We start from the raw sequence: 14200 nt of genomic DNA, 5'->3' as shown, positions 1-14200 counted from the left end.
CTCGCCCGCCCGGGGACCTGCCGCTTCGCTGGGTGGATTATTTTAAATATTTGGGCATAGGATTACTAATCAGTCTTCACAATTAACTTCCTTTACATCCACAACTAGACTATCTGCGATCACGTATTAGAGTGTGGGGGAAATTGCCACTTACCATCACTGGTAGAATTAATCTTATCAAAATGGTAGCATTTCCTAAACTGCTTTATGTTCTTCAACACTCCCCCGTCTACCTCCCCCAGAAACTGTTTGTTACTATTGATGGTCTTTTATCTTCCCTAGTTTGCTCTAACCGTAGAGCTAGGATTAAGTTGGATACTCTGACTAGGCCTCGTGACTTGGGTGGTCTTGCTCTTCCCAAATTTAGGTTATACTATCTGGCAGCTCAGTTGTCCCATCTGATACCCTGGGTTACCAACCCCAATGGGGATACGTTGATTTCCAGCCTATTATCAATTACTCGGACGCATCTCTCACCATTACAGCTATTACTGAGTGATAATACTACTGTTCTCGCTATGCCTCTTGTTAAACAGGCTATCATGGTATGGAGGCAAGCACATTGTATGATGCAGGGTGTAGGATTGGATCTTGACACTCCCTTAACATATACCCGTGCCCTTCCTCATTTTGCTTCTTTACAAATGGGGTCGGTATGGGGTCGCTGGGGTATTCAGTTACTTAGGGGCAGATGTATTAAGCCAGGTGAAGTGATAAAGTGAAAGGTGATAACGCACCAGCCAGTCAGCTCCTAACTGTCATTTTCTAAACCCAGCCTGTGACATGTAAGTTAGGAGCTGATTGGCTGGTGCGTTATCACCTTCCACTTTATCACTTCACCAGGCTTAATACATCTGCCCCTCAGTCACTTATATTCCTTGTGTACTTTTAAATCCTTTGAACAACTCCAAGCGGATTTTAACCTGCCAACGTCTCATTTATACCGTTACCTTCAGCTCCATCATGCTTGTGCGTCTCAGTTTGGTGCTGCACCTCCTCTCATCCAGATGTCCCGTGTTCACCTGCTCTTAACAATCATTGGTTAATCCAGAGCTGTCTCTGCTCTTTACTCTGCTCTGCTCAGTGCCCATCACTCTGGAAATCTCCCTAATCTTAGATCCAAATGGGAAGCTGATCTGGGACCTGTCTCCTCAGATGACTGGGAGGAAGCTTTGGGGACTTCTCGTACAGCTACCACATCGGCTCGCTTTATTGCATCGTGTTTATATTACTACTGTCCGCTTAGCTAGAATAGGGGGGCGGGGTGACTCTGGGTGCCCGAAGTGTGCCTCCTTAGATGGCACCTTCTGGTACTTGCTATGGTCTTGCCCCGTGGTATATGCCTTCTGGCAAGCAGTGATAAAGATAATAACTCGGGTATCCCATCAGATACTGTATCTTCACGCCCTCTGTGTGTATCCTTGCAGTGTTAGACGAGGAAATAGTGGCTGTACACTCTAGACGGTACATCCTGAACCTATGTGTTTTGGCTAAAGAAAAACACTAACTGCAGGGAATTGATTCCCCACAAAAAAAACGGAGCGCTGTCCACACCAATTAAAGGAGACAATTCAACAATATATTAAAAACTGTAAACTTTTTTTGCGGGGAATCAATTCCCTGCAATTAGTGTTTTTCTTGTCTATCATAAGGAATGCAATTATCCTTATAAACAGGAGCAGCAGCCTACACCATTATTAAATCTCCATTCTCTCAGTGGGTGCTGGCGCCCGAGTGTATATACACGTGCCTGTGCATTTAAGTGTGGAGGCACCTGTGTATACTATATTGTGATGCTTTGGCTAAAGTACTGATAGGACGTTCCTGGATGGCGCCTACGGGCCCCAATGTTAATCTGTGGATTCCACTGGTGAATTCGGTTGTTTCCCACAATAAAATTGTCTTTATATTATCTAGAAAGGCCCCTGATAAATTTTATAAATTACGGGACAGATGGCTTTCTTCCCCATTTAATCAGTCTTTTACCCATTTCACAATTGAACATCATGTTCTCTACTATATGCAGCTACAATATTGTATTGTGATTCACATATTTTGTAACACCAATGTAAATGTTGATCTTTGTTTATTTGTCTTGAAACTCAATAAAAAGTTGTTGAATTAAAAAAAAAAAAAATGTAAGGACAGAAGCAATGGATTAACCACTAGCCCTGCATCAATGCTAGGCTGGGCTTTCCCTGACACAGTCACATCTGATACGACAGTGTCAGAGAAACTGATGGTGTGAGTGTGTCTGTGTAGCGTTAGCCTATATATATATATATATATATATATATATATATATATATATACTGTATATCAGTAATGGGCAGGCCATAATGATATCCTATATACAGCAGTACTGGCACATGTAAACTCACCAGTCCCTGCACAGCTCCATGACCTGTGCGTGGTGTGGGATGGGTGAGCGCAGGACCCCACACCTCCGCTGGCGTGCAGTATAATCAAAGCAGCTGAGCGGGTTATCTGCCTCCTCCTCACCCGCATCATTTGCAGACCCAGCACCGACCTGGCGGACTGATTCACCTTCTCCCCCCGCCGGTCAGTGGCCACAAGTGTCCCCGGTGCCTCCGCTCTGACAGCTGCGGGACTGTCTGGTAGTTCCTGCGTCCGTTTCCTGGTTACTGCTGCTCCTTGTTGCTGAGTCCCGGAATGGCAAGTAACCTGGGGTTGCAGCACAGTATATGGAGGAGGGGGTGCAGAGTATGTAGTATAAGGTGGGAGCAGTATATAGAGGAGGGGGTGCCCTGTATATAAGCGGCACTATATGGAGATATGGAGGGGTATGGGGGTGGAGTGTGTATATAGGGGCAGTATATGGTGGGAGGTGCAGAATATGGCAGAGGATGGGGGTGCAGTGTATATAAGGGCAGTCAGGGCCGGCTCCAGGCCTACTAGCACCCTGAGCGAAAACATGTAAAAGCGCCCCCCCCCCCCCCCCCCCCCCCCCATGCGTGGCCTCTTGGAAAGTGGGCGTGGCCTCATAACTTCATATTATTAGACTATAAATAAATATATTTTCACACACCCTCTACGCACACAATTAGCAGCCTTACACATAACAGCCACAGTAGTGTTCCTTACACACAATGTCTCCAGTATAGTGCCAGATAGACATGATATGCCCCCCAGCAGTGGCAGCTACACACAATATGCCCCCCTAGCAGTGCCAGTTACACGATAGTGTTCACTTTTTAGGGCAGGGAGGGCACATTTTTAAGTTAGGAGGGCAAAATGATGTACATACTGTAATGCTTGGTGCTCATCTACCTACACGGCAAAGCAAAAATGTAGGGGCGTTGCTTCGTGGGGAAGGTGCGTGGCCACATAATAGTGGCAATTCGCATTACACCACACAGTAGTGCAGTTAATACACACTGCACCAGGTAGAACCTCCTAGACACTTTGTGCCAGGCAGAGCATGTTAGACACTTTGCGCCAGGCAGAGCACGTTAGACACTTTGCACCAGGCAGAGCACGTTAGACACTTTGTGCCAGGCAGAGCACGTTAGACACATTGCCTAGCCACAGACGCCTAGCGGGAACACTATATGATATGCTCCCCAGCCGTGCCAGCTACACATGACATGCCCCCCAGCAATGCCAGCAGGGCCGGCGCTTCCATTAGGCAGCTTTAGGCAGCTGCCTATGGGCGCCAGGACCTGAGGGGGCGGTATGCTGAGGCTGTCAGGAGCCCTGGTCGTTTTGACTGTTAGCCGCCAACCCGCTCTCCCCCCTTCGCCCTTTACTAGCCCCCATGAAATAGCAGCAGCAAGGCACCCGGCGGCATGGAGACACATAGCAGCGCTGCGGGTAGTCCTGCAACGATGCTAAGCTGACTGACAGGCAGCTAGACAATTTACTGCCGCACCGCTATGCAGTGGGAGCAGAGAGTTGGTTTCCCCCTCGGCCAGTCCCGTGTCCCCCACCTGCCGGGCCGGCTCCATAGCCTGCTGCTTGATGGGGGTTTTTTGGTGGGTTTTTTTTATAAAAGGGGCGTGGCCACACCTCCGTGATTAGGCCACGCCCCCCGAGTATGCTAGGTCCTCGGCGGTCTTTCTATGGCTCTGCTGCCTGTTCTTTCAGACTTGCTCCTGTGATATACTGTAAGCTGGAGGTAACTACTGTGTGTGTGTGTGTGTGTGTGTGTGTGTGTGTGTGTGTCAGTATCAGTGTGTGTGTGTGTGTGTGTGTGTGTATCAGTATCAGTGTGTGTGTGTGTCTCTCAGTATCAGTGTGTGTGTGTGTGTGTGTGTGTGTGTGTGTGTGCCTCAGTATCAGTGTGTGCCTCAGTATGAGTTTGTCGTCTCAGTATGTGTCTCAGTATGAGTGTGTGTGTGTCTCAGTATCAGTGTGTGTCTCAGTATGAGTGTGTCTCAGTATCAGTGTGTGTGTGTGTGTGTCTCTGACTTAGTATTAGTGTCATCATACGCGGATTCAGGGGGGGGGGGGGGGCACCAAGGCACGTGCTCCCCCTGTCATTTAGGAGGTGTTTTTTTTTTTTAATGCTGCACTGCACAATGAGGCCGCCGGCTGTCGGTCCCTCCTTCCTGTAGCAGCTTACCTAGGAACGAACAGCCCAGCTCCGCCTCCTGCATTCTGATTCGCGGGCTGGGCCTAATTCGGACTTTAGTGTCACCCTCTCCCTGGCTGCACTAGTACACGGGGGAGGAGGGGCTCCGCGGTACGCTGATTGCGGGGGAGTGAGAGCCGTCAATGCCGCCGCCTGTTAGATGGAGCAAGCTGCCGCCTGATGGAGCCAGCCGGACCCTCCACCAGGAGACAGATCCCTGCACAGAGTTGGCAGTGCAGGGGTGATTGAGCTGAGCTGGGGACCGAGGAAGCAGGTAGGGTGCAGGGACACGGGAAGGGCTACTGAGTGAGTGTGCGGTGCTGCACTCGCATGTGCAGGGCCAGACAGAAACAGTGCTCTCTCAGTGTCTGCCCCCTTCTCCAGCCTGGTGCCCCCACCTTTACTGCCCCTAGCCCCAGTGTCTCCCATCCTGCCAGCCCAATGTTTCCCCTTCCCTCCCCAACCAGCCCACTGTTCCCATCTCACTGCTCTCCCATCTAGAACCCCCCAGTGAGTCTAGACATACTGATCCCTCCTCACCAGCCCAGTGTTACCCCTTTCACTGTCCCTTCCCATCCTGCCAAGTGCCTCCCCACTCATAGTGCCCTGGGCCCCCCAATCCAGCCCAGTGTCCCCCACCATCTCACTAACTCCCTTATCCCAGTATCTACCACCCTGTCTGCCCAGTGTCTCCCCTCTCCCAGCCCCCTGCCCCCATCTCACTGCCCCTCAGCAAGGACATCCCCTCATTCAGCCCAGTGTATCCCCTTCTACAGCCTAGTGTTTCCCCCTCCCACCACCATCTCTCTGCCCCATTTCCATCTAGGCCGGTGTCCCATATATAGATCCCACTGCCTGTCACCTACTGCCTTTCTGTCTCCAGCTATCTCTCCCCATCACTTTTCTCCCGTTACCCATTGCCTTCTACTCTCTACCTGACATCACCCACTGCCTCTCCCCGTCACATTCTCCCTGTCACCTACTGCCTTTCTGTCTCCAACTATCTCTCCCCATCACTTTTCTCTCCTGTCACCCATTGCCTTTTACTCTCTACCTGACATCACCCACTACCTCTCCCCGTCACATTCTCCCTGTCACCCACTGCCTTTCTTTCACCCACTATTTCACCCCATCACTTCTCCCTCCTGTCTGCCTCTCCCTGTCACCCACTATCTCTCCCCGTCATCCACTATGTCACAAACAATCTCACATTCTGTGGCGTCACCCACTGCCTCATGGATATGGCATTCTCTTTGAAGCCACAACCATTGTTGCAAGGCCAAACCCACTTTTCTGGAGCACGTGCGTCTTATGTGCGCACTAAAGTACCTCCCCCTCATTTCCTCTGTCATGGTGCCCCCCCGTCATTTTGTTCTGGATCCGCCCCTGAGTGTCATTGTGTTTCTCAGTATGAGTGTACATGTGCCTCTACCTCAGTATGAGTGTCAGTGTGTGTGTCTCAGTGTGAGTGTCACTGTGTGTCTCAGTATGAGTGCCACTGTGTGTCCGTCCCAGTATGAGTGTCAGTGTGTGTGTGTCTCAGTATGAGTGTCACTGTGTGTGTGTCTCAGTATGAGTGTCACTGTGTGTGTGTGTGTGTGTGTGTGTGTGTGTGTGTGTGTGTGTGTGTGTCTCAGTATGAGTGTGTGTGGGCCTCAGTGTGAGTAGTTGTGTATGTGTTACAGGGCTCACTGGGAAACATCCAGTACCTGTAATGCTATACCTCACACTCTGTTAAAGGTGTGGCATTTGATATGCCGGCTGTCGGGATCCCAGCGCTCAGCATACCGACGCCGGAATCCCGACAGCCGGCATACCGACAACTATTTTCCCTCTTGGGGTGTCCACGATACCCCTGGAGGGAGAATAACAAGCGCCACTGTGCCCGCAAGGGGCTCTTTTGTGCTCGCCCCACTGCCGGTATACCAGCGGTCAGGATCCCAGCGACGGTATGCTGGGCGCTGGGATCCCTAGCACTGTCATACCGTAGTACACCCAGTTAAAGAAGTTCCCTGCACACATACTGTATCACAAAAGGCCTGCAGTTGCTGAGAGTATAGGCAGATTCAGTGGCAGCACCGAGCACTGAGCCCCCCCCCCCCCCCCCCCCTCACAGCAACAGGCGTGCTGCACTGGAGGGAGGGGGGGGGATATGCCCCAGGCCGCTCCGTCATTTATGTCCTGGTCCGCCTCATCTACAGAAAGTGGACCAGTGGTTTATGCATCTGCAGCCTGATCCAACTGTCACTGTGGGACCAGCACCAGCATGTGATACTACTATAGACTTTTTTTTACTTTGTCCTACAGACCTACGGAAGACCTGTAGGTCCATAGGCTGTGATGGATGCCGACTGATTGCTTCTCCGTCTGACGGTTTCTCCTCCTTGCAAGTAAGTAGTGGAGTTTTTTTTCCATGCGTCAGCTGTAGCTGGTTTGAAACTACATTGTCCAGTATGCCCTGCTTCTTTTTTGGCAGGATATGCTGGGACTTGCAGTTCCACATTGGCTGGGGGTGCCACATTTCACCTATATTTGCAACATAAAAACTGTCAATGAACCAACATAGTATATCACAAGATATATAGTGTATGGCTTAACAAGACATCCGTACCTGCTGCTCAGAAAACGTATTTGTCAGCTTGTCGTGTTCTATTTTTTTTACCATTTATTAGTACTGAAATCTAACTGCACACACTAAAAATAAGCTGCCCAACAACGATCAGAATCCCGATGCCGGAATCCCAAGAGTCAGCATACTGAATGTAAGTATGCCGGGGAGGGTTACAGTTAGGCTGTGGGGGGAGGGGGTTAGGGTTAGGCACCAGGGTAGGGTTAGGTTGCAGGGGGGGGAATTAAAGTTAGACTGCAGGAAGGGAGGGTTAGGCGGCAGGTAGGGGAGGGAAGGGGGTTAGCATACTTTCCTACGAGGGGTTGGGATTATGGGGGTCATTCCGAGTTGATCGCTAGATTAAAATGTTCACTGCGCTGCGATTAAGTGAAAAAACAGCACTTCTGCGCATGCGTATGCACAAAGTACTTTCACAATGGCCGATGTAGTTTCACACAAGGTCTAGCGTTGCTTTTCAGTCGCAATGGCGGCCTCAGAGTGATTGACATGAAGTGGGCGTTTCTGGGTGTCAACTGACCGTTTCCAGGTAGTGTTCGAAAAAACGCAGGCGTTCCAGGAAAAACGCAGGCGTGGCTGGGAGAACGCAGGGTGTGTTTGTGACGTCAAATCCGGAACTGAATGGTCTGAAGTGATCGCAAGCGCTGAGTAGGTCTGAAGCTACTCTGAAACTGCACAATTTGTTTTTGCTGCCGCTCTGCGATCCTTTAGTTCGCACTTCTGCTAAGCTAAAATACACTCCCAGTGGGCGGCGGCATAGCGTTTGCACGGCTGCTAAAAACTGCTAGCGAGCGATCAACTCGGAATGACCACCTATAAGCAGCACGATGCTGCTGTCATTCTTCTGACTACCGGCATCCTAAGCGTCAGGATCCCTTTCCCAAACTGCTGTAGGGTGTATTCTCCATACAGCCTGCAACATTTTTGATACGTTATTATCCAATTGGCGGAACAGTAGCATAGGGTAAGCATTACTGCCTCACAGCACTCAGGTCATGAGTTCAATTCCTGGTCATGGCCTGTCTGTGTAGAGTTTGCATGTTCTTTTTATGTTTCTATGGGTTTCCTCTGGGTATTCCTGTTTCCTCCCACACTCCAAAAACATATGGTCAGGTTATGTGGATTTGTCTGTGTGTGTTTGCATTTTAGAGAGTATCACTCCCATTCCAGTGGAACAGGGAGAGATATGAATTCTGATGTTCTGTGTACAAATTAGTGGCACTATATAAGTAAATAATAATAATAATTTTGATACTAAGATAGGGCCTTGCACATATGTTGGAGAAGCCATCACGTTTTCCCTTTGTACTTAGCAGGAGCACATTAATTTGCTGTTCTGACAATAATAAAGGGCTATATGCAAGTTATGTACTGGGGAGCATTGTGTTTTGGTTTTTCCTGTCAGGGCAAATGTGTGTTTCTTTTACCCTGTGGAAGCCAATGTGTTTTTTTCTTTTTTTCCTGAAAGGGGTCATTGTGTTTGTTATTATTTGTTCCTGTGGATGCCAATGTGTTTTATTTTATCCTGTGGTGGCTGATAGGTGTGATGGTGGGGGGGTGGGGGGAGGCTGAAGTCTTGCCTAGGGTGCCGAGAAACCTTGCACCGGCCCTGAATGCCAGATACATAAATGGCCACACAGTGCCAGATATGTAGATACAGAAAAGCCCCCACAGTGCTAGATAAATGCCCCCACAGTGCCAGATAAATGCCCCTACAGTGCCAGATAAATGCCCCCACAGTGCCAGATAAATGTCCCCACAGTGCCAGACAAATGCCCCCACAGTGCGCCCCACAGTGCCAGATAAATGTCCCCACAGTGCCAGACAAATGCCCCCAGTGCCAGATAAATGTCCCCACAGTGCCAGACAAATGCCCCCAGTGCCAGATAAATGTCCCCACAGTGCCAGATAAATGCCCCCACAGTGCCAGATAAATGTCCCCACAGTGCCAGACAAATGCCCCCACAGTGCCAGACAAATGCCCCCAGTGCCAGATAAATGCCCCCACAGTGTTAGATAAATGTCCCCACAGTGCCAGACAAATGCCCCCAGAGCCAGATAAATGCCCCCACAGTGCCATCCATAAATGCCCCCACAGTGCCATCCATAAATGCCCCCACAGTGCAATCCATAAATGCCCCCACAGTGCCATCCTTAAATGATTCAACCCCCCCCCCTCCAAATACCAGCGGCGTTGGAGGGTGAGTACTGCTGTCCGGGTCCGGGTGCTGGCGGGCGGGCGGCCGGGTGCGGGTGGGAGGGCGGCCGGCCAGGAAGCGTCCAAGGCGCTTGTGTGCGCTGTGTGCGCTGCGCCGGCGTCTGATGTTAGATACCGGCGCCGCTCAGCGCGTATAGCGCACACAAGCGCCTGCAGTGACCAGGGCCGGCTTCATGTTCGAATATGGCGGCGCCCATTAAGGGTGGCGCCCTGCGCGGCCGCTCTATTCGAACCTGCCTAGAGCCGGCCCTGAGGGCAGTATATGGTGAGGGTCGCAGTGTACATAGGTTTTTTTTTTGCGTGTCCCGAACGGAGCACTGGCAGATGACCTCCAGTGTCTGCCAGTGGCACCACTGAGGTGAGGAGCAACGTTACTGCAGGGGGGTCAGATATAACGTGCAGAGAGCTTTAGATTTGGGTGGGGTGTGTTCAAACTGAAATCTAAAGTGCAGTGTAAAAATAAAGCAGCCAGTATTTACCCTGCACAGAAATATAACCCACCCAAATCTAACTCTCTGCAAATGTTATATCTGCCCCCTCCTGCAGTGCACATGGGCCCTCATTCCGAGTTGTTCGCTCGGTATTTTTCATCGCATCGCAGTGAGAATTCTCTTAGTGCGCATGCGTAATGTTCGCACTGCGCATGCGTCAAGTAACTTTACTAAGAAGAAAGTAATTTTACTCACGGCTTTTTCGTCGCTCCGGAGAACGCATTGTGATTGACAGGAAATGGGTGTTACTGGGCGGATGTACGGCGTTTTAGGGGCGTGTGGCAGGAAACGCTACCGTTTCCGGAAAAAACGCAGGCGTGTCTGGAGAAACGGTGGGAGTGCTTGGGCGAACGCAGGGTGTGTTTATGACGTCAGCCGGGACCGAAAAGCACTGAATTGATCGCACAGGCAGAGTAAGTCTGGAGTTACTCAGAAACTGCTAACTCGGTTTTGATCGCAATATTGCGAATACATCGGTCGCACATTTAAGATGTTTAGATTCACTCCCAGTAGGCGGCGGCTTAGCGTGTGTAACTCTGCTATAATCGCCTTGCGAGCGAACAACTCGGAATGAGGGCCATGGTTTTGCACAACTGCTATCAAATTTGCTGCTGCGATCAACTCTGAATCACTCCCTTAGTGTATTAGAAAATCGTCACTTCAGGCCAACGTTTCGGGGCCCGTAGCCTTGACAAAGGCGCTACGGGCCCTGAAACGTTGGCCTGAAGTGACAATATTCTAATACACTAAGTATTTAAATTTTTAGTAAATCCGGGAGTGCCGCTGGTTTATTGCTTCTGTTACATCACCACTTGTTGCGGAGGGCACCCTGGTCAGTGGATTGTCTGCAGTGAGTGCCGGGCAGCCTGTCACATTATATATATATATATATACACACACACACACACACACATATACATACATATATATATATATATATATATATATATATATGTAATACTACAGTATATTGAAAAAAAACTGCATCTCTCTTTCTCCACTGTCCCTATCTTCCCCTACCACTTCACTCCTTATCTATCCAAACTCTCTCCCCCCCCCTACCCCGTTCCTATTTGCCCCAAACCCCCCCCCCCTCTCTCCATATTCCCCATCTTCCCCAACCATCCTGTCCTCTCTCTTTCTCCCCCAGTCCCTATCTGCCCCTAGCCCCACTCTCTCTCTCCCCAGCCCCCTCTCTCCATATGCAGCAAGTGTGAAACAGCTAGATCTGTATGGTTAGGAGGCAGTAACATATCCCTGCAGTATCACTTTTGCAGTCATTTGGTCTGTGGGGTGGCCTTTCAAGGCCGCAGGCATACGTAACAGAGGTGGGGAGCAGCCTTAGCCTTTTATTTTATAGGATATAAATACAAGGTTGAGTCACATTATCATTACCACCTCTTACATGGATAAAATGGGCAAGTTGCAAAAAGAGATGATTATCGTATATATATATATATATATATATTATTTTTTTTCTCTCTCTCGATACAATAGGGAGCAACTAATGTAATGTTCTCAAGGGGGGACGCAGAAGCCGTATGTCACACAGATTCACTTTTTTGCTGACAGCTTTAATAATAAAAAATCATTTCTGAAATATCAACAAAAATTGTGGTTTTGAATTATTAAAAAAATTTAGGCTTCTGTTTCAAACCCCATGAACACCCATGATATATATGAAAAAGAATAAATAAAAACCTACAGTACCTGATGTCCAGTCCCCAGGGGTGGTAAAAGTGCAGCCAGCTGTACATTCTGTCTGTCCATAGCCTTCATACACCTACGTAAGACATGATTTATTTAGTGCTAGACCCCAAGAAAAAAAACTAGAGGATAATGGGCAACTATACGAAACCTGTATGATATTCCAGAAACATAACAGTTTAGACTGTTCCACCATCTCTCCACTCTTCTGTTTGTGAATACTGCAGTTTTTATACCCAATAAAGCCATGATGAGATAATGAGCAAGGGCAGATTAGTAAAGACTTCCCACCGTAACAAACCTAATGCATTGAGGCTGAAATGCCGGCGGTCAAATACCCAACGCAGCATCCAGATTGTAAGAATCCCGACAGGGGTTGGGAAACAATTTCAACTAACCCCATAACCCTCTTTTCCCACAGCCTACACATAACACTAACCCCCCCCCCCCCCCCCCCTCACCCCCAACACTAAACCTCATTGGTGGTGCTTAAACCTAACTCCCCCCTCCTGCAGCCTAAACCTAACCTCTTTCAACCCCCACCCCCTCCCCCCTCCTCCTCAGCCTAACCTTAACGATCTCCAGTGGAGCCTAAACCTAACCCCCCTTTCCTGCGGCCTAACCCTCCCCCGGCGGCTTACATTCTGGCGGCCCGGCAGTGTGTCCATCAGGATGTCAGCATGCTGGCCTTGTGATCCTATTTGGGATGCCGGCACCAGAATTCTGATCTGTGTCGCGATTCCGACGTTAGTATTTTGACAGCCAGGATCCCTATCATCGGGATCCCGACCGGATGTTGTCTGAACACAACCAAGTTTTGGAGTCTGTCATATTTTTGCCAATGCCTTTTCAAATATAGTATAGTAATGTCAGCAGGAAAGCTACTTAGCCCATACATATATATACTGTGATACAAATATACATAATAGGGTTCTTAACTACAAGTTATTTTTAATTGGATACATGGCTAGGAGAAATAGGAGTCATCCGAGGTATATTCATGATTGTTGCAACATAACATTGAGGGATTTTACACAGAGCTCTTGTTTCAGGTGATGTTGCCTAGATTTAGAAGTGAATGCACTTGTGTGACCTAGTTCTGTAACACGCTGCTAGAACATTTCTTCATAACAATAAGATTAGACTCAGAAAAACACTGTGGGAATGGTGCACAAGGACCAATGAGTCAACGTTTCTTGCTTTAATAAGTATGATGCAAATTAGACTCATGGGAGCAACACAAATCCATACTGACACCTGAATAATGTACCTTAGTGTCCTGGAAATTGCAGTACATCATTAGTTTTCAGGGGACGTACCAGAACCAAAACATGTGCAATAATAATCCTACTAATGACTTACTATATTATATTGATGTAATTGTTGGATTTATTTTATGATAGTCTCACATCATTTTTCAGATAATACTGTGGGGTAAATTTACTAAGATTGGAGTTCTATTTAAGATGGGATGTTATCCATAGTGTCAAAGTCAGAAAAATATCACTATACACACTGCCATATTTGCACCTCATACATGTCCGCGCTGCGCATGTGTGCGCTCTCCTGTGCGTGCGCATACCCGCTGTTACGTGCACCCGCAGGCGCACTGTATGCGCATTTACGGTAGAGTTTCTGTGTGCCCAGCGTGCGACTCAATCGTTACATAATTTAACCATATAATGTATTTTATAAGTTAATATTCCCCTGAGTCCAGCAGGTATCAGTGGGTCTCAAATGGCTCTTTGACCTTAGGGATTCCCCAAACAATAGTTTGCATGTTGGGAGGGCTTCACATCTTCATATGCATAGTTAAGCACAGGAATAGTAATTGAAGATTAATTGTATTCCAAATCAGTATCTTTCCCGCAGACGGAGTACAATAGCCTTTAATTACACTGAGCTTTGAGACTCAATGAGGAGGGCCAACACCTGTGTTTACGAATGGGTTAGGGTTTGTCTCCAGAAGAATGATTGCTGAGATGTCATTGTCTCAACTGAAAGTGGACATCATGAATATCGAACAAAACCCAGAGACAGGGTTTTGTTTTGTATTCGCCAAACAATAGCTCTCCAGAAGACAGGAATGTGTTAGTCATCACCCAACATTTTGCATAACCAAGGCCACTGATACAAGACAGCCCACATACTGTGAAAGACACACTTCCTGTGGTTGACACCCCCCCACAGCTGGAATGCAGGTATGATATTATCCACTGGAAATCACAGGGCTCACTCACTCACACAGCTACCTGGCACCCAGCAGCATGGCGGCTACATCCCCAGGACTGACCTCCAAGCTAAAGGCTAAGTATTGAATTCACATGGCTAGATAAGGAAATATAGACAGATTGCTTTAAGGTCAATGGTGCTGGTTTAAAGAGGATATTGTAACTTGTTTGTGTGATAGATCTGGGAATCTGTGATGGTAGCTGGGACATTAGACAACCTGTAGCATAGCATTTGTGGTATTTGTTTGCCTATGGTGATTTAAAATAGATTGTGCTGGTATGTTATAATATATCTTGTTAATCATGAATACCACCATGCAGTTACCTTTGAAT

At 48.3% G+C, this 14200-nt stretch overlaps 1 protein-coding gene across 7 annotated transcripts in view; it reads right to left on the bottom strand.

The window, feature by feature from the left end:
• Window positions 1-14200, bottom strand: part of ACSL6 (acyl-CoA synthetase long chain family member 6) — a 415322-nt gene that overhangs the window by 48677 nt on the left and 352445 nt on the right. For all 7 annotated transcript variants that reach the window (XM_063928196.1, XM_063928197.1, XM_063928198.1 and 4 more), the window contains one exon: window positions 11640-11712. In XM_063928196.1, coding sequence (XP_063784266.1) covers window positions 11640-11712 — 73 coding nt within the window. The remainder of the gene's footprint in view (window positions 1-11639; window positions 11713-14200) is intronic.

Source organism: Pseudophryne corroboree, chromosome 6, assembly GCF_028390025.1.
Source record: "Pseudophryne corroboree isolate aPseCor3 chromosome 6, aPseCor3.hap2, whole genome shotgun sequence".
NCBI lineage: Eukaryota > Metazoa > Chordata > Amphibia > Anura > Myobatrachidae > Pseudophryne > Pseudophryne corroboree.
This window is presented reverse-complemented; position numbering and strand designations above follow the sequence as displayed.